The following is a 19,702-nucleotide window of genomic DNA, read 5'->3' as shown; positions in this document are numbered from 1 at the left end:
GTTTGGCATTGGTTTCCTACAACACAATCGACGGCGCCGTCATCGTCATCATTTCCCACCGCTCTTTCTTGTTTGCGCCGACGGCTGATGCCGAATGCAACACAGTCGTCACCACCCGTCGTGCAGTGGGTAACTCACACACGAACAAGTGTGGGCGAAACCAGCATTGAAACGGAGGGAATATTGAGAGAGAAACAGTGAGAAAGCAAAAAGTCCCAAATACAGCTCAACGTTTCCCCTCCTTCTGTTGTTACATAGGACACATAGACGGGGGGGAAAGTGACGGCGTGGCATTGAATGAATCAAATTGTTGTTGTTCGTGAGAGACTTTAACCCGAAGGTCATTCGTCTCTTCTTCAAAAAGCACAGCTGGTGCCTGCGATTATCACACCGCAACAAAATGAGCAGTTCAACTTGAATGTTGAAGCAGTTCAACGCACGTGGATACAAAATGAAATAAAACATGATTGTTGTGTGCTCAAATCAAAATATCCGATGTTACTATAACTGAAACAAAATGACAGAAATGAATGTCCAATGTAACAATTGTTGAAACAGAACGACCTATGTGATTTATCCTATGTACATATTTTTGGTCAAAACGTCCTATCTGATGTTTTTATAGATTTTAGTGTAATTTCCAAATAAATTGACAAAATTTCATTTCATACGTTGAACTCTATTACACTGCTTCCCTCTACAAGCAACACAGTGGGGAAAAATTGTTTCATTTTGATACAGTTTCAAAATATATTTTCACAACCTTCAAGCTCGAGTTACTCGAAATGTGTGAATTGTTAGATAGGCCGTTTTGAAAAGTTACGCGAGAATTGTTTTTCTTATGTTTTGAATCCATTTAGACGAGTAATTGGATGTAGCTCTATCATGTTAATGTGAACTACTGAACACAAAAGGTTTCATGCTGACTGGCTATGTAAAACGGTGTATAATCCACTATGGCTACAACTGGCGAGGGGACGGACCTGGTGTAGTGGTTAGAACACTCGCCTCTCACGCCGAGGACCTGGGATCGAATCCCATCCCCGACATAGTCACTTATGACGTAAAAAGTTATAGTGACGACTTCCTTCGGAAGGGAAGTAAAGCCGTTGGTCCCGAGATGAACTAGCCCAGGGCTAAAAATCTCGTTAATAAAGTCAAATCAATCAATCAATACAACTGGCGTATGGCCAAAACCGGTGCTTCTACCCTACAGTGTATGGACCGATGCACGAGTTCACTATTTGACGTTTGAGCGGTGCCGTGTTATTTATGTGACCATGGTAACGAGTGAATTCGACACCGCTCAAACGTCAAATTAGTGAACTCGTGCATTGGTCCATGGATCGATGCACGAGTTCACTATTTGACATTTTAGCGGTGCCGTGTTATTTATGTGACCATAGCAACCAGTGAATTCGGCACCGCTCAAACGTCAAATAAGTGAACCCGTGCATTGGTCCATGGACCGATGCACGAGTTCACTAATTTGACGTTTGAGCGGTGCCGAATTCACTAGTTTCCATGGTCACGTAAATAACACGGCACCGCTCAAACGTCAATGAGTGAACGCGTGCATTGGTCCATAGGTAGATTTTCGAGATTTTCGTCTCGGTGAATTTTTGTTTCAATCTAGTACCTCTGTAGCGTTAGCGTTTGCGTCTCCTACCTGGATATCGCCCAGCTCTGAAAATTCAACCGTAAAACCGAAACGTCACAAACGTCAAATCGCCGCATCACTGCTGTCGTTTGGTGGAAAAGAGTGAAAAGTAAAATCGACGCGGTTTAGTGTGATTTTCGCTTCAATTATTCGGGAAAATTGTGGCCAAAAGTGGCACTTACCAGTCCGTGATGTCGGTTCCGCCGGTTGCCGGAATGCAACACTTCCCGGCGCTGGTGCCATTCAGTGTACCCCCTCCCGGATTTGGTGCTCCTGCTGCTGCTGCCGCTGCTGGAGATGGAGCTGGGCCCATTCCGATGATTCCGCTAGTGGCCGGTGGTATGATGAGTGAGTGGACCGAGCACAAGGCCCCGGATGGCCGCATTTACTATTACAACAGTGTGACCAAGCAGAGCTTGTGGGAGAAACCAGACGAGTTGAAATCTCCAGCCGAGAAGCTTCTGTCGCAGTGCCCGTGGAAGGAATATCGATCGGACCAGGGGAAGGTCTACTACCACAACATTAATACGAAGGAATCGCAATGGGTGGCACCGCCGGAGTACCTGGAGCTGAAAGAGAAAGTGGACGCAGAGAAAGCGGCAGCTGATGCGGCGAAGGCAGCTGCTTTGAAGACGGTTGCCGTGGCAGGTGGAATTCCGATGATGATTCCTCCGGTGGTGATGCCGGTTATGTCTCCGGCGTTGGCGGCTAGCGATTCGGTTACTTCTATGGCATCGTTGGCCGGAGTTACGCCCGGATCGGCGGAAAATTCATCGTCAGCATTGGATCAAGCGATGGCTGCAACTTTGGCCGCGATTGAAGTTCCGGAAGATCCCGAACCTAAGAAAGAGGACGCAGAAGAGAAGAAGCAACCGATTGAGGAAGAACCGGTAATCGAGTTTAAGGACAAGAAGGAAGCGATTGAAGCATTCAAGGAATTTCTCAAAGAGAAGAACATCCCATCCAGTGCAAATTGGGAACAATGTGTTAAGATTGTCCAGAAAGATCCCAAGTTCAACGTGTTCAAGAAGCTGCAGGAAAAGAAGCAAGCATTCAACGCCTACAAGACGCAGAAGCAAAAAGACGAGAAGGAGGAGCAACGTCTAAAGGTGAAAAGATCCAAGGAAGAGCTGGAGAAGTTCCTGATGTCTTCGGACAAAATGAACTCCACTTTGAAGTACTACCGTTGCGATGAGCTGTTTGCCAGCCTGGATGTGTGGAAGACCGTTCCGGAACAGGATCGCCGAGATATATACGAAGATTGCATTTTTAATCTGTCGAAACGGGAGAAGGAGGAGGCACGTGTTCTGAAGAAACGAAACATGCGTGTCCTTGGGGAACTGCTGGAAGCAATGACTTCGGTCACCTATCAAACAACGTGGTCCGAAGCACAGGTGATGCTCCTGGAAAACGCCTCCTTTAAAAATGACGTCAATCTGCTCGGAATGGACAAGGAAGACGCCCTCATAGTATTCGAAGAACACATTCGCACCTTGGAACGCGAAGAAGACGAAGAGAAGGAACGCGAGAAGAAGCGTCTCAAGCGGCAGCAGCGCAAAAACAGGGATCAATTCCTGGCCCTGCTCGATACCTTGCATGAGGAAGGTAAACTGACATCGATGTCCCTCTGGGTGGAACTCTATCCAATTATTTCAGCCGATTTGCGGTTTTCCGCCATGCTTGGCCAAATCGGTTCCACTCCACTGGATCTGTTCAAATTCTATGTGGAAAATCTGAAGGCCCGCTTCCACGATGAGAAAAAGATAATCAAAGAGATCCTTAAGGAAAAAGAGTTTATCGTCCAATCGATAACGACCTTCGAAGATTTTGCCACGGTAGTGTGCGAAGACAAGCGCTCGGCCACTCTGGACGCAGGCAACGTTAAGCTCACCTACAATTCCCTACTAGAGAAAGCGGAAGCCGCCGAGAAGGAGCGACTGAAAGAGGAAACTCGTCGCATCCGGAAGATGGAAAACGAGCTCAAGGGAATTTGGATCGAATCCGGCCTCTCTGCGGTTGACAGCTGGGAAACGGCACAGAAGCTGGTCATCGACCTCGAAGTGTACGATGCGTACGAGAAGGAAGACAAAGTGGAACGGCTCTGGGAGGAATTCATCAAGGAGGCGGAAGACTCTTGCAGTCATCACCATTCGCGATCGAAAAAGTCCAAGAAGAACCGCAAGCACAAGAAGAAGTCCCGCTCGTCGTCGAAATCGGTAAGAATTTTGTACATTTACTTTTTTATTCTTTCAGTACTGGTAGCAGGTCTCTTTTTTGAGAGTTGATCCCTATTTTCCTGCAAGTTTATAAAAAACGTATTTTCAATGGAAGGTATCAAAAGGGTCTTTTTTTAACAAAATGGTTTCTAAATCACCATATTCCTGCTTGCATTCAGAGCTGATAGCAACTGAGTGTCTTAAAAATAGGAACTTTAGCGACCTCATGCCTGAAAAAGAGACCAAACAGAAACACTAAGGAACAATCCAGTAATATTTTATAAAATACAATTCAATCCAGAGCAACAATAAGGGCGAATATGAAAACTAATGCATTCACAGTCAAATCGAGCTTAGCAAATATAATTTCAATTTTATATTATATTTCCGATCGATTTAATTCGCCTCAATAGAAGTCTTTTCGCCCTAATGACCTCGCCCTAAAGAAGAACTGTCTTGGTAATTTAGATGAAAATTCCCCTAATGTTTTTTTTGGCGGACTGTTCGAACATGTGAAAATTTATGGTAAAATTTAAAATTTGAACTAAGTTTAGCTGAATCCTAGGACGTATTTTTGAAAGATTTATCTGAATGAATTTCTAGCAGATATTTTAAGTGTTTATAACTGACATTACTGCAGCACTCAACAGAAGCAATCTTCGACAGAAAGTCAGAAGGAATCTCCGATCCATTTTTTTAGAAATCTTACCACATTTTTTGCATAAGATAAGTCTGCGGCTTTTTTTTTCAATTCCTTCCAGAGTTATCAAAGAAATTCGAAAGTGCTCCAAATATATTGTCTGAAAGCTTGGTGACATTTGTTTAGAGTTAGTAGTGGATTACATCATGGATCGCAGCATCTTATCCCACTAACACAATATCCTTCCCATGATAACTGTGGAGATGCAGAGGGATATACGGTATCTAGTAACAACGGTTGACTAACTAACATTCCTTCCCTTCCTGAATGACGGCGTTAGGCGTGGCCAGCGCCGTTGTTGACATTTAATCTTTGAACTCTCGTTTTGTGCAGTTTGAGAATGGTTAGCTAATTTCAAGCCCCATTCAATCTCCGTGCAACTTCGATCGCTCTGGTCAATCACGTAGTGCAACTGTGCAACTACGAAGTGGTCATCCATGTTTAAAGCTAGGTGACATTTGTTTAGTAATTTCGTTAGAAATGCGCAGATAGAAATTTAACCAGGAACAACTCGTAGGATACCTTGTTTAGTTTTTCAATGTTGGCTTCTGACGGATGCCGCTGGAATCACTAAAATTCATCAACGAATTTTTAAGTATTCTACCAAAACTGATTCCACTTAAACTGGTACAGGAATTTGTCTAGAAACATTTAAAGTAATTTTCTCAAGAATATGTTTTATGTTGTTATAATACGACATCTGAGAAATTTTCAATGAATTCTTGCAAGAAAGTTTATTATAAACACATAAACAAATATTGCCGGAAGATCTTTTTTCGGAGATTTATGAATTTGGTATTTCCAAAAGTTTTCTACCGCATGAGATCTACTTCTCTAAAAATTATATCCGATTACTAGCACTTATTCGACCCGTACAAAAATAAGGATCCAATTTAATATCATTTATAAGCAATATATTTCGATTCTGGGCATATCTTAAAAAGTTTATAATTTAAAGTCACTATTTGGTCACCTTTTTGAGCATTTTGGTTTAGGGACGTTCCGATATTGCGAAGTATCGATATTTGATTCGATACGATTATCGAATCAAAGTATCGATACCACCGATATATTGATTCAAAATATCGATATATCGGAATATCGGAATTTCATATGATATATTTCAATGGAGCAAAATTTATATATCAGTGACCTGCCGTTTAGTTTCCTAAGATTCGTAATCAAGAATACTCAAGATTATTAGTGTTTGACTGACATCTACATTCTGTTAACATACATTCTAGTACAATTTTAACGGAAACTGCTTTGTTTTTTTTTTTTCAAAATCTAATTATTTCTTATATTGAAACAAAAAATAAATCACATTTGGAAAATCCTACAAATGTTTTTCACTTATAATAGCATGTAGAGGTCTGCAACTCTCGACCAGCTTGACTGAGAATGTCAGATCGTTAAACAATTTTTATGTACGCAGGTTTTGCGTAACAATCAGGCGGGTTTTCTGCTGGGTGTAAATAGGTATCCGGTCAATTATTCTTTTCGTAACCCTTGGCTTTCGCAAGGACATGGCCAAGACCAAGGATGGAAATCTAGTGATCATGACAAAATCCATGATGCCTTGCGTTGTTCTTTATCCTGCGATCATAGCAACAACGATTATTTTTTTGTCGTCAAGTTATTACAACACACTACGCTCCACGAATAATGCACCGTGTTGCACGTGTGCTAGCGATTAACTGTTCGCGAATAAATGTTTTATCCTGTTTTATCATGCTGAGGATTTTTCCACTTTTACTTAGTGATCTACCTATATCTATATATGTTGTTTGTGATTCCTAAACCTTTCGGTCATTGGTTGAGCGACAAATAATAACACGAATGCGGCATGATTCAAGTTGATCGCTACTTGTAACAACATCCGATAAACTCTTTGTCCCACGACAAACAGTGCATCGAATGCTTCATATATCCGCACTACGCACGCGTAATGAAGTGTTAAAATCGTGCTGCTGCGAGAGTAATAGCCCCCTTAGATTATTCCAATACTGTGTTTTTGATCGCTAGAGACGATTTTTTTCATCCTTGGCCAATACAATTCCCGATTGCTGAAGGATCCGTCAATTTCGTATAAGAGGCAGATTTGTCTCAAATATTTGTCGAGATGGACGCAACCTTCATACAAGTACGAATTCTTTAAGCTTATGTTAGTGCTAATGGTGAAACCCTACAATAATTGTTGTTCATATATAAATTTACGATATATCGGATGGAAATATCGATATCACCAATATATTGAATAGGAAATATCTATACCAAAATATCGAACATCGAAAGCAAAATATCGATGTTCCGATGGTATCGAAACGTCCCTGTTTTGGTTACTAAAGTCCAGTGGCGATTCCCTAACCTCAAATCTACCTGTTCTACGTTTAGAAATCCATGAATATTCACAATAAATGCGCATCTATTGAGTAGAAAATTGTTAAAATAGTTGAGTTTAATCATTTAATTGTTGCATTTGATTGTAAATCTGACAAAATATCATTTTTTAGTACACTCCAACCTCTTTTTACGACCGTTTTTTTACCGACGGTTCTTTTTCCGACCACTTTTTTACGACCGAAATTCAGATTAACGACCGTTTTTATAAATGATCATTATCTTAAAAAGTATTCAAAATAGAGGATCATGATGTTCAGCAAAATTGTTCAGTAGTTCAAGGGCTAACATATGGTGGTCATTGAATTGCGGAATTCTGCCACTAGGTGGCGTTAGTGAGCATAGAAATTTTGTTTTGCGGATAGCTCAGGATCCTGGCCACTTAGGAAGATGTCGCCTTCGACAAAGTTGTTCAGTAGCTCAAGGGCTATCATTATAAAAGTCATGAGATTGAAAATTTTGCCACCAGGCGGCGCTAGTGAGCATAAAACTTTTGTTTTGCGGATAGCTCAGGATCCTGACCATTTAGAAAGATGGCGCCTTCGGCAAATTTGTTCAGTAGCTAAAGCACTATCATTATAAAATCTATGAGATTCAAAATTTTACCACCAGACGGCGCTAGTGACAGGGTGACCAGCGCACCGGGAAATCGGGAAAACCGGGAAAAAGTCGGGAATTTCGAATCACCGGGAGAATACCGGGAAATATACGGGAATTTCAATTAGCACCGGGAAAATTTTGCATACCAAGTAACGTTTTAACCAGCACGATCTATATTTTAGTGGACTTTTACAAAAGCTTCTGAATTCGCATCCCAAGTTAGTCAATAAAGTCAAGAACATATCCTTGTATGTTACCACTTGCTCTAATCTAGTAAATCAGTGTTCCTCAGCCTAACTGACTAGGCGGGCCAATCCAATACCTACATTCAAATTATGACGCGGGCCGCCAGTTATGTTAGGATATATTTTAACGACTTTTTTGAGAATCTTTTCTTATAAACAGGAAGATAATATTTCCGAGATCTTCAAAGCTCTCCCCAAAAAAGAGAACATCTTGATCACAACGATTCAGGAAGCGTTAATAGCATTAAATGTCTGGATTCTCGTGAATTTCATTGATTCTTCGAACTTGGAAAATCTTTTATTTGATCAACCAAGTCAAACATAAAAACCAAAGTGCATTTGGAGAAATGTTTGAGGTTTTCTTCACAGCTATGACACATTTTAGCCATAAAAGCTGAATGTTGAAGCGCGAAGCAAAGCAATTTTGAGAAATTTCGAAGCTCGCAGCCTCCTTCCTTTTTGGACCAATTGTAAGATTTGATGAACCTTAGATGGTTGAACAGAACTCAAGCTATTCTTGAGCTGATAAATACAGCCCATGCCTCGTTGATTCCTGTTAAAGTGAATTCGATTGTTGGACATGTAGACATAATAATAATTTGCAAGAACGGACTCTTTTAAAACATGTTACACAAAACCGAGCTCTGCTGGACCAACACATCTGTGAGTATGAGTAATTATCACACATGCTAATATATCGAAAAATAGTATAAAATTCTAATTCATTTCAGAATTATGATTAGAATTATTTTTTAGCAGAAACAATTGGCCTGAGAAAATGTTGTGGGGATAAAATATAACAAAAAATTCTATGCTGATGACCATGGAACGAAATGTTGAACAATTGATAAATTCATTTTTATGTCTATAAAATCTGTGACCGTTCAAAATTTAAACTAAGATTCATTCAAAGATTGGCTCGATCCCATCGTATAAACAAGGGTCAAATTTTTTTAACACTGAAATTTTCCATAACAAATTCAACGATTACTTACCGTCGTAAAATATTGCTTCATAGATCAAACTGGAATTTAGCAGAATCAGTATAAGCCCAACAAATAAGAATGCGCAGCAAAAAATCTGATTTCCGTATACCCCTAATAGAAATGCTTTGGTTTATGACCAAAAAAATTATTAAAAAATTAAAAGTCGTTTGAAATGGTAAAAAAAATCGTAAGAATGTTTCTTATCATATCATTAAACCGGGAATATTTTTGAAATACCGGAAAAAAATCGGGAGAAAACCGGGAATTTGAAACTGATTTTTCACTGGCCACCCTGTAGTGAGCATAAAACTTTTGATTTGCGGATATCTCAGGATCCTGGCCACTTAGAAACATGACGCCTTCGGCAAAGTTGTTCAGTAGCTCAAGCACTATCATTATAATAGCTATGAGATTCGAAATTCCGCCACTAGGCGGCGCTAGTGAGCATTGAACTTTTGTTTTGCGGATATCTCAGGATCCTGACCACTCAGAGAGATGGCGTCTTGGACAAAGTTGTTCAATAGCTCATGAACTTTCATTTTAAACGCAAAGTTTTTCGGTAGCTTAAGCTCTATCATTATAAAAGCTATGAGATTCAAAATTCCGGCACCAGGCCTCGCTAGTGAGCATAGAATTTTTGTTTTGCGGATAGCTCAGGATTATGACTATTCAAAGAGGTGGCGTCTTGGGCAAAGTTGTTCATCAGCTCAAGGACTATCATTATAAAAGCTATTAGATTCAAAATTTTGCCACCAGGCGGCGCTAGTGAGCATGAAACTTTTGTTGTCTAGAATAATGATAGTCCTTGAGCTACTGAACAACTTTGCCGAAAGCGACATCTTTCTAAGTGGCCAGGATCCTAAGATAACCGCAAAACAAAAGTTTCATGCTCACTAGCGCCAGGGCTGGCATCTCCTCAGTGCAAACAGAAAAACACAAAGAGCGTGCACTTTGTGTTGATCATGAATTTGAGTGCAGTGCGACAGCTACACTTTCTCACTGGTTCTTCCCTCTTTGAGGCCTCTTTGTGTTTCTGCTCTCGCTGCAATGCATCCTTCGACACAAAGTGTGGATGGAAAATGGTGAACACAAACTCTTTGTGTGGCTCATTGAGTACCTACTGAATGCTTCTATTGGAATATATGGGAGAATTGTTGGAACGGGGCCGATGAGTAGATGACGGAAATCGATGTCTGGTGTCGTTTTTTAATCCAAGATGGCGACTTCCGGTTTGCGAAAATTCCTTCAAACCCATGCAATATGGGTATTTTTGGAATGGGACCGACGAGTAGGTAACGGAAATTGATGTCCGATGTCATTTTGGATTCCAAGATGGCGTCTTCCGGTTAGCGAAAATCACTTCAAACCTATACAATATGGGTATTTTTGGAACGGGACCAACGAGTAGATGACGGAAATTGATGTCTGACACCATTTTGAAATCCATGATGGCGAAATCCGGTTTGAAGGCCTTTTCACAAACCGGAAGTAGATTTCCGGACATAGATTTCCGTTATCTACCCGACGGCCCCGTTCCAAAAATATCCATATTGCATGGGTTTGAAGGAATTTTCGCTAACCGGAAGTCGCCATCTTGGATTCCAAAACGACACTGGACATCGATTTCCGTCATCTACTCGTCGGCAGCGTTTCCAACCTTCCAGATTTGTCTGGCATATTCCAGATTTTTGAGGCCCCATTTTACAAAAATCTGGAAGATCCAGATAAAATTTGAAACGAATTTGTAAGGTTTTGTAAATATTTTGTTAGGTTCTCCATTTAAGAGATAAGCGATCCAGACTTTTCCAGACAAATTTTCAAAATCTTCCAGATATTTGAAAAATTGACTGGCATCCCTGCTCGTCGGCCCCGTTCCAAAAATACCCATATTGCATGGGTTTGAAGGGCTTTTCACAAACCGGAAGTCGCCATCTTGAATTCCAAAATAGAGTCGGACATCGATTTCCGTCATCTACTCGTCGGCCCGTTCCAAAAATACCCATATTGCATGGGTTTGAAGGAATTTTCGGAAACCGGAAGTCGCCATCTTGGATTCCAAAACAACTTCGGACATCGATATCCGTCATCTATTCGTTGTTCTCGTTTTAAAAATACCCATGTTAGGATAAGGCAAAAAGAGCCAAATTGTGTACACTTTGAGCATGTTTTGCCAAAACACTCCGCCAGCATCACTCTTTGCGTAATCGCTTACACTCTCTTTCCGACTGCGTGCCCTCATTGTGTTCGTGTTGTTACACTTTGCGCGCGTCTGTCTCCTCTTTGTGCAGTGGTTAAATTCCGCTCTTTGCGCGCATTGTGCGAGTTGGTGCCAGCCCTGACTAGCGCCGCCTAATGGCAAAATTTCGAATCTCTTGGCTAGAATAATGATAGCGCTTGAGCTACTGAACAACTTTGCCGAAGACGCCATCTCTCTAAGTGGTCAGGATCCTGGGCTACCCGCAAAACAAAAGTTCTATGCTCACTAGTGCCGCCTAGTGGCGGAATTTTGAATCTCATAGCTTTTATAATGATAGTGCTTGAGCTACTGAACAACTTTGCCGAAGACGCCATCTCTCTAAGTGGTCAGGATCTCGAGATATCCGCAAAACAATAGTTGCATGCACACTTGTACTGCCTGGTGAGGCAATTTCACTTAAGCAGTGTTGCCAGCTACGAAAAAAAAATTTGAACCCTTCATGAAAAACTGGATTACAGTTGAAGAGTATTGCTATGTTGCTAAGCATTATATTTTCTGTTTCGCGCAAGTTTGATGATTTTGATCTTTACTTTATTCTTCTTAAACAGTGTTGCCAGCCACATGAACATTTGTGATTCGACCGACTGTATGGCACGCAACACTTCCTTCAACTTTGGTGAACTTTCGGTATCGTTATCTTTAAAATTTTTTGGTATTTGCATATCACACCCCCATAAAATTGGCTCTTTTGATAACAATCGAGCAGTGTTGCCATCTATTACCAAAATATGAAAACTTGAATGGCCATTTTGGAAAGTTCTCAACCCATGCTTCAACTTTGCCGAATATCTCAAATCAGTATTTCCCCATCTAGACGTTGCATTTTTCAAAAACATAATTATAACCCTAATTTTTTTACGACCGATTTTTTTTTACGACCCCCCGATAACGGTCGTAAAAAGAGGTTGGGGTGTATCGTAGAACAGATAGAAAGTGAGGTTACGAGTCGCCCCTGCTAAAGTAACTATTATTTTACTGACCGACCACTACCAGCTCTGATTTCTCTAATGTTTTTAGAAATTCATCGTTGCATTATGCCAAGAATTACTATTTGTATTACTGTACGCATTTTCAAACGATTTTCTCCTGGAATCAGAAATCAATTCTATTATTTGTCCAAAGTTTCATTCCGATATTCTTCCGAAGAGTTTTTCAGGAGTTCATACACAGAAAAAATAAGTACTCAAAAGTGAGTTCATCTCACTCAATTCGGGGGTTTCGTGCGTTAATCCAATTTTCAATTTTCAGGTGGAAGATTGTCAATCACGCAACTCAGCAGTGAAAAAATCATAGATGAGTTGATTCACCTTTTTGACTCATTGTCTCGTATTTCCACAGTTTACTCACACACGACAATAATTTCTTGTTAGTCTGGTAGAATCCTTTCTAACGTAAACAACAACATTCGGGTTTCACGAGTTTTTGACGGGTTTTGCGACTGAATCATTTTTAACGGTTTGAGTTGATTGAGTGATTTTGCATCAAAATCTCGAGCGTGAGATTTGCGAAGCAGATCTCTAATGAGTTCGCTCTCACGGGAGAGCGTATTGATTGATATTTGAGTGTGAGTCTATCAACACTGCTTACCTCACGCCACTCGTAGAATAAGCCCAACCAACTCAAATTTGAATTTACGCACTAAGATCGGTTTTTGGATTGTTTTGCTTTTTGTTGTCTGACAACAGTAGGAGGAGCGAATGAAATAGGGAGAGAAAAAATAATCAAAAAGTAAGTTTAAAAATACTCCAATATGGGTTTTTTATTTTTTCCGTGTAGAGTGATTTTTACGGACTTCTTTAGAAATTCCGGAAATTCCTCCAAAACTTTCGCTCAACACACTTAAATTATTTTACAGATTCCTGTGAAATCTCAACAGCTGAACAGTTCGGTAAAATGAATAAATAAATAAATACGATAAATTTTTACAGTATTCGGTAAAAATTCACCGGAATCCGTCAATTTCGGATGAAATTACGGTGTTTTATTTCACCGAACTGTTCAGCTGTTGAGATTACGGTGAAATTCACCGATTATTCCAGGAATTATTCCAAAGAATTCATCAGGAATATCTTCAGCAAATCCTTTATAGATTCTTTCAGATATTTCTCAAGGAAATTCTAAGTCCTCAAGGAATTGATCTATTGATTACACAGCGTACCAAAAAAGACATTTTTGCGTGTCTCAAGGATAAAATTATGTGTCTCTAGTAGATTTTGGGTCTGATGCCGTTCTCAGAAATGTTCCAGCACGTCATAATTTCTAGCTACAGGTCGCCCAAGTTGCATAAAACACTGATTTTTTTATGTTTTCATGAAATTTGAAGTATGATTTATCAAACTTGTTTGTGATAGACTTGTGATAGATTATATCAAACATGCTAAATAGGACTTGAACTTTCAATTTAGATATAATTTAGTTGAAATTTCACGATAAAATTTAGTTTAAATCGATTTTTTCAACATGCTTGTAGTCTTCATATAAAATTCTTCGTATCTCTTATATGGAAAAATACAATACCTTTCTTAACAACCAAAAAATAACATTTTACCATCGAAAATATTATAAACTTTGTTGATAATGATTGTTTTATACATGAAGTTTGAATTCTGTGACAAAATAAGCAAATAAATTACCGTACAAGCAGTCAAACTTGCATGCAAGTTGTCGGAAACAGTCAAATTTTGCATTTTCAACAGTCAATATCTCGAAAACTAGACGTGCCATGATATTTCTGAAAACGGCAATGGACTCAGCAACCCTTAAATTAGTAAATAGCGGTATTTTGGTGCTTGAGACAAAAACGGCAAAAATTACTTACAGAGACGGTTCCACATATTCCTTAGAAATTTCTACAAAGTTTTCGTTTGAGGCAGAAATTTCTTCATGAATACCTTCATGCGATGCCGATTCAATTAGATAAATTACCTACTCGAGCAATGTTTGGAAGAAATGCAGGCGTTATTCCTGCATCAAACGATGGGAAAATTCTTAGAGAAATGTGTGTAGTACCTACATATGGAATCTCTGATCTTATTAATTGAGGACTTCCTGAAAGAGTTCCCAATAGATTTCCTTGAATAACCCTGACGATTTTTTCAAGCAATTCCTGGAATAATGGATGAAAGAATAACAGAAAAAATCAGGGTTGGGTTTGCTAAAAAAAAACCGTTGAGGGTTCTTTAAATTCTCTAAAAAAAACCGGGAATAAACCTTTGTAGGTTGGTTTGGAAGACCTTCTATATGAGTACATATAATAACTGGAAAAACAACTGGAGGAAAGCGTGCGAAAATACCTGGGAAACTTATTTCATAATTCCCTGATGAAATTTCAAAAAGAAGTAGCGTTGGAGTGCTGTAGAACATTATAGAAAAAAAACATCTAAGCTTTGCTTGACGAATCACTTTAGACATTTCTGCACAGACTTTTGAGGAATTTCAAGAAGTAAAATTATAGTTCCTAAAAGTATTCTATAAGAATTCTCTGAAGAAGATTTTTTAGAGATTTGAATTGAAATAGAGACAAATTCTCTAAAAAGAGACCTGGTGCCCGTCCTTCTTGCATTTAAGGGGCTATCCATTAATAGATAATAATCTGACCTTCCTTTCCCACAATCTCTTCTGAGATTTCGTCCATAAATTCATCCATGTAGCAGATTTTTTTAAAGAAATTTATGCAGAATTTGCTACAAGAAATCTATCGACAATGGTAAACAGTTACTTCCACAGATATTACTCGGAAAATTGGCCTGCTTTGCGCATGTTTACCGTTGATCAACAAAAGAAGTTAAACAATGGTATTTTGTATGGAGAAAGGCATTGAAGAAATATTTAATAGAATTCATAATTGCAACCCTATAAGTAGGTATTTAGTTTATCTTTTATTTAAGGGGCTTTTCGTGTTTGGCGAGTTCACCACTAGTTTTGTTATAAGTAGCGATTCTAGCATTGCATCTTATTCATCTTTTCAACGATTTCTCCAGTAGTTACTCTAGCAGATCTCCTAAGGATTTCTACAGGTCTTCTTCAAAGTTCATTCTATAGTTTTTGAAGAAATTCGTTCAAGGATTTTTTCAAGAATCGCTCAAGGAGTTCATATGCCGATTTTTCTTCTTTCAGTCATTTTCATATGGATTTCTTCGCGGTAATCGGTAGGGCTTTGTATCAGGAATTACTCCAAAGCTACTCCAAGGAGTTGTTCCAGGAAATGTTTTACGAGCATTACGGAAAATTCATCAATTAGTACAACTAGAGATTCCTCATTAAGTTCATCAATATTTTTTCTCGAAATTTCTCCATCATATCAACATTTTTTTCTTGCAGTTCCTTTAAACATTTCTCGCGCAATTTTTACAAGTCAAATCTCCATGGATTCTTATAAATTTCATTAAGGGTTTCACATCAGCCAACACTACAGCATTTATTTTGATCATTCCTATAGAAATTTATCATGGAATTGTGTCTTTAAAAAAAAAGGATATTATTCACGGATTCGAGTTTTTCCACAGATCTTTTCAAGAGTTCATCGGAAATTTCTGGAGAAGTTTTATCAGAGATTACTATAGGATTCCAACAAATCCTTGAAAATTCCCTTGAGACATTTTTTGAGAGATTCTCGAGAAATTTCTCAAAGATTTTTTGGAGCATTTCCAGATGTAATTTTGCTGGTTTCAAAATACTGAAAGACAAATCCGGAGGAAATCTTAGGAAATCAATGGAAGCATCGCTGGAATAATTACTAGTTGAATTAATAAACATTTCCTAAACGAAAATATTAGACAAAATCCTAGCAATATCGTTGGAAAAATCACTTCTTGGACTCCTGGAAGACATAAGATTTTCCTGAGAAGTTTGTGAAAGAATCAAATAATGGTGGAAACTCTTTTAGTTTTTTAAGTTAAATTAAAAACCAGGCACGCTATGTCTGAACCAGACGATTATAAAAATCGAATGTACATCGGATTTTTTCCTCGCTAGAGTTTAGTATTTGGGTTATATTTTCATAATTGGAAAGTTTTAAAATATTCCATCGGTGAAATTTTGATTTTTCCACTTTTTAGCCATTTTTTATATAAAATCACATGTAAATCACGTGTTCGACACATTTCAGCCCATACAAAATGTATGGAAAAAATTTAACCGATAGAATATTTTAAAACCTTCCGATTATGAAAATATAGACCAAATACTGATCTCTAGCGAGAAAAAATCCGATGTACATTCGATTTTTATAATCGTCTGGTTCAGACATAGCGCGCCAGGTTGATTTCTCAAAGGTATCTTTAACTGAATTCAAGGAGGTTTTCAATTTAGAAGGCCGTTAAACAATCATTAAATAAATTCCTGAAGCCATGTTCGGAGTAATGCCCGAAAGAAACTTTGGGAAAATGCATGAATTAGTTTCTGATGAAATTCTTGGAATTTTGAAAATGTACAGTCCAAGCGCGTTATAACGACATCGCAAGGGACCGTCGCAATAGAGAAAAGTCGTTATAGAGAATAGATATAACATTGAAATATTTTTCATGGGACCGAAAAATGTCGCTATAGAGAGATTTTGTCGTTATAACGAGCTTCGACTGTATACAGTAAAACTTGTTCTAAACTTCATATTTTGAAGATACTCTTTTATTTACTTTTTTATTCATTATCTTTTGCTACCAGATTTGTACATTTCACATACATTTGAAAACATACATTTTGTTTGCAGGAATCGGCCGCCTCGGAACCGGAGTACGAGAAACCCTCGAAGAAGAAGCGCAAATCTAGATCACGGTCTCGCACCAAATCCTCAGAATCCGAGAGTGATCCGCAGAGCGAACGCGACCGGAAGCGTAAGAAGAAGAAAAAGCACCGCCGCCACTCGCGCTCGCCTTCCTACGATGAGGGTGCCCTTGTGGAACCCAAGAACGGTGGCGTGTCTCCTTCTCGGTCTCCTTCGCCGGAGGTCGAACGGAAGAAGGTAAGTTGAATTATCAGGGTGGCCACTCAGGGAGAATTTCGGGAAACCCGAGAAAACCTCGGAAATTTGATATCACCGGGAAAACCTCGAGAATACTTGTGGGTCATCGGGAATTTACATAGCAGTTAAGATATGACAAGACTTATTTCGAATTGTCTTGCTTCCTTTGAGAGGTGAATTTCAACTCTCAAGGCTAGTTGTTCTTCACTGAAATTGAATCGATTTTTTACTAATATTCATATTATTACCATATCACGATTTCCATCCTAATCGATTTTTATTATTTAAGGGTGTTTTTTTTTTTGCTTAAATGTTTGGAGTGTAGAAAAAATCATCGGGAAAACCTGGAAAAACTCGGGAATTTGTTTTTCGATTCTGAGTGGCCACCTTGTTCATCTAGCTAGCAGTTTCGCAGATCTCACGTTTTATTCTTCATTCTCCAGAAAAAGAAAGACAAAAAGAAGAAGGAAAAACGTCGTTCTCGGTCGAGCAGCCGGCATCGGTCACCGGAGAATGGATCTGGCGGCCGCAATGGGGGTGGCTCTGCATCGCCCAAGATTGCCGACGACGCCGCCCTGTCAGAATCTGAACTGGAGTCCCAACGAGCTGCCCTGTTGGCGCAGTTGAACGAACAAATAGACGAGTGATCCTCGTGGGATCCGGTCGGATTGTTCCGGGCCGGAGTTGGCAGAAGTGGGCGAAAGTAAGGACGATTGTATCGACATTTTAATTGAGTAATTGTGGAGCAGATCGCTGCTACAGAATCAAGTAAGAAGTAATTGTATCTCTATGGTCCTAGCCTATAGAAACGGGGTTGCGCGATTATAAGGATATGTATAGGTAAGGTCACAAAGGCGTATCGTATTTTGCTAAAACATTCCGACAATGTCCTAATCTAAGATTAATTGTTTGCCTGCAAAGTGCACGCAATAAACAGTCAACTATTTATAACTCGATATTGAATGGACCACCTAGTTTGGGAGTTATCGAGTTGTAAAACACAAAATCAGTGCAACTGCGGCTCAAGATACTATCGAGGTAGCCACAGAGCTGATAGCAGGTCTCTGTTCACATAATTGATCACTATTTCTATGCAAGTCAACAGAAGTCCTCTAAGGTCTCTTTTTCAGCCAGAATGGTATCTAAAATCCTTCTCCTTGCAGTGAATTCTGATTCGAAATACCTAACCAGGAATTTCCACAGTGATTACTCTAAAAAATGCTATTCCAGGAAATCCTGGATCAGAGATTTTTCCACAAATTACAGTTTTCCACCATTTTTTCCTGAAGTTACTCATATCTTCCGATTCCTACAGGAGTTTTTCAAAGATATTTTGCTAGGGTTTATTCCAGATTTTTTGAAACAAGATTTTCAGGAAGTCATGCAAGAATTCCTCTTGCCAGTTTTAATGTTTTCTAGCTTCTAGAAAATACATCAAGATGTTCTCAATAGTCCAAAATTTTCTTCAGAGATCCTTGTATGAGTTCTTTGGAATTCCTTTTAAATAGGGACGACTCTTAAGCTCACTTTTTACCTGTTCATCAGTCTGATCTAAGCCATTAGCATTTGGTATATATAAAACTGAAATTCTGACAGGTACAGGTTTAATAAAGGAAAAGTTCCAAAATCATGAAGTAAAATGAAAAATGCCGTCAGAAGTAAGAAGACACAACACTTAGGAAATTCCTGAATAAGTTTCTTGCAGATTTCCTTAACCCTCTAATACCGTCGGACGGGGCTACTTTGGACACTCATCTTTTGAATTTATTTGCAGCATAAATATTAATCTGAGCAATTTTTTGTCTTCAGCACTTTTATTAACCAATGTATGCTCTACCACTAGACATAAATTATTTTTGAAAAAAATATCAACAATAACAGGATAAACAAGAATACATTTCAAAAAAGTGCGAATACATATTCACAAGCTATAAAACATTGGCTATGCAAACATTGTTTGATTTTTTCCCAAGTCGTGGAAAGCAGTCTTCTAAGAGCATCCTTCTACTCTCAGATTTAAACAAGCATGCTTTGAAACCATCTTTATTAGCGGGATCGTTTTGAATCCTTATTTTTCGATCTCAGCGTGCGTGATTTGTGCTAGGATTCAATCCCGGGATTGAATCCCTGTCAGGCATTGCAGAATTCGCTCTCATTTGAGTATGAAGCACGATCAAAGCAAGCAAAGAAAAACATCCCATCTGTTGCGGTCCATGATCGTCATTGTATCGCAAGGTGTAACAAGTCTGATAAATGGAAGCAGTGAGCGAGAGCCCCAAAGAGAGAGCGATGATAAAATCCATTTTTCTCGCTTGTTTTCCGTTGGGGACAGGTATTTTTCTTTACTGGCACGATAAACAATCCACGAGCTTCCAATACCAATAGTGTCCCCCAGGCTTGGAGCATGTTTAGAGAGGTTTTATCATACACTACTATCCCCCCAATCTGATCATAGTTGTAGCAGTAGACGATAAACAGTCTCTCATAATGTGCAGCATGTTATGATAGTTACAGAGAGCGATTCGTGAGAGATTCTCTCAATTTTCTCAGGATTCAATCCCTGATCCCTGTCATTGAGCTCATAATCAATCATTCGGATAAAAATAAAATGCTCCTCATCTCGAACATGAACATTTCATAGGGGATTAGAACAAACGAAAACTGCTGAACGTGAAGCGT

At 39.1% G+C, this 19,702-nt stretch overlaps 1 protein-coding gene across 1 annotated transcript; it reads left to right on the top strand.

Annotated features, from left to right (window-relative positions):
• The first annotated feature begins 1,717 nt into the window (after positions 1-1,717).
• LOC5565832 (pre-mRNA-processing factor 40 homolog A) lies at positions 1,718-17,872 on the top strand. Its single transcript, XM_001650152.2, has 3 exons — positions 1,718-3,876; positions 16,772-17,023; positions 17,467-17,872. Exons 1-3 carry the CDS (start codon positions 1,852-1,854, stop codon positions 17,668-17,670), a joined length of 2,481 nt encoding a protein of 826 aa, XP_001650202.1. The 5' UTR covers positions 1,718-1,851; the 3' UTR covers positions 17,671-17,872.
• Positions 17,873-19,702: the final 1,830 nt, after the last annotated feature.

Source organism: Aedes aegypti, chromosome 2, assembly GCF_002204515.2.
Source record: "Aedes aegypti strain LVP_AGWG chromosome 2, AaegL5.0 Primary Assembly, whole genome shotgun sequence".
Lineage (NCBI taxonomy): Eukaryota > Metazoa > Arthropoda > Insecta > Diptera > Culicidae > Aedes > Aedes aegypti.
The sequence above is the reverse complement of the archived record's forward strand: the minus strand, read 5'-3'. Positions and strand labels throughout refer to the sequence as shown.

Coding starts and splice junctions, on each gene's coding strand:
- LOC5565832 (XM_001650152.2), top strand. CDS start 1,852: ATGTCGGTTCCGCCGGTTGCCGGAATGCAACACTTCCCGGCGCTGGTG. Junction 3,877..16,771: donor CCCGCTCGTCGTCGAAATCG/GTAAGAATTTTG, acceptor TTTTGTTTGCAG/GAATCGGCCGCCTCGGAACC. Junction 17,024..17,466: donor CGGAGGTCGAACGGAAGAAG/GTAAGTTGAATT, acceptor TTCATTCTCCAG/AAAAAGAAAGACAAAAAGAA.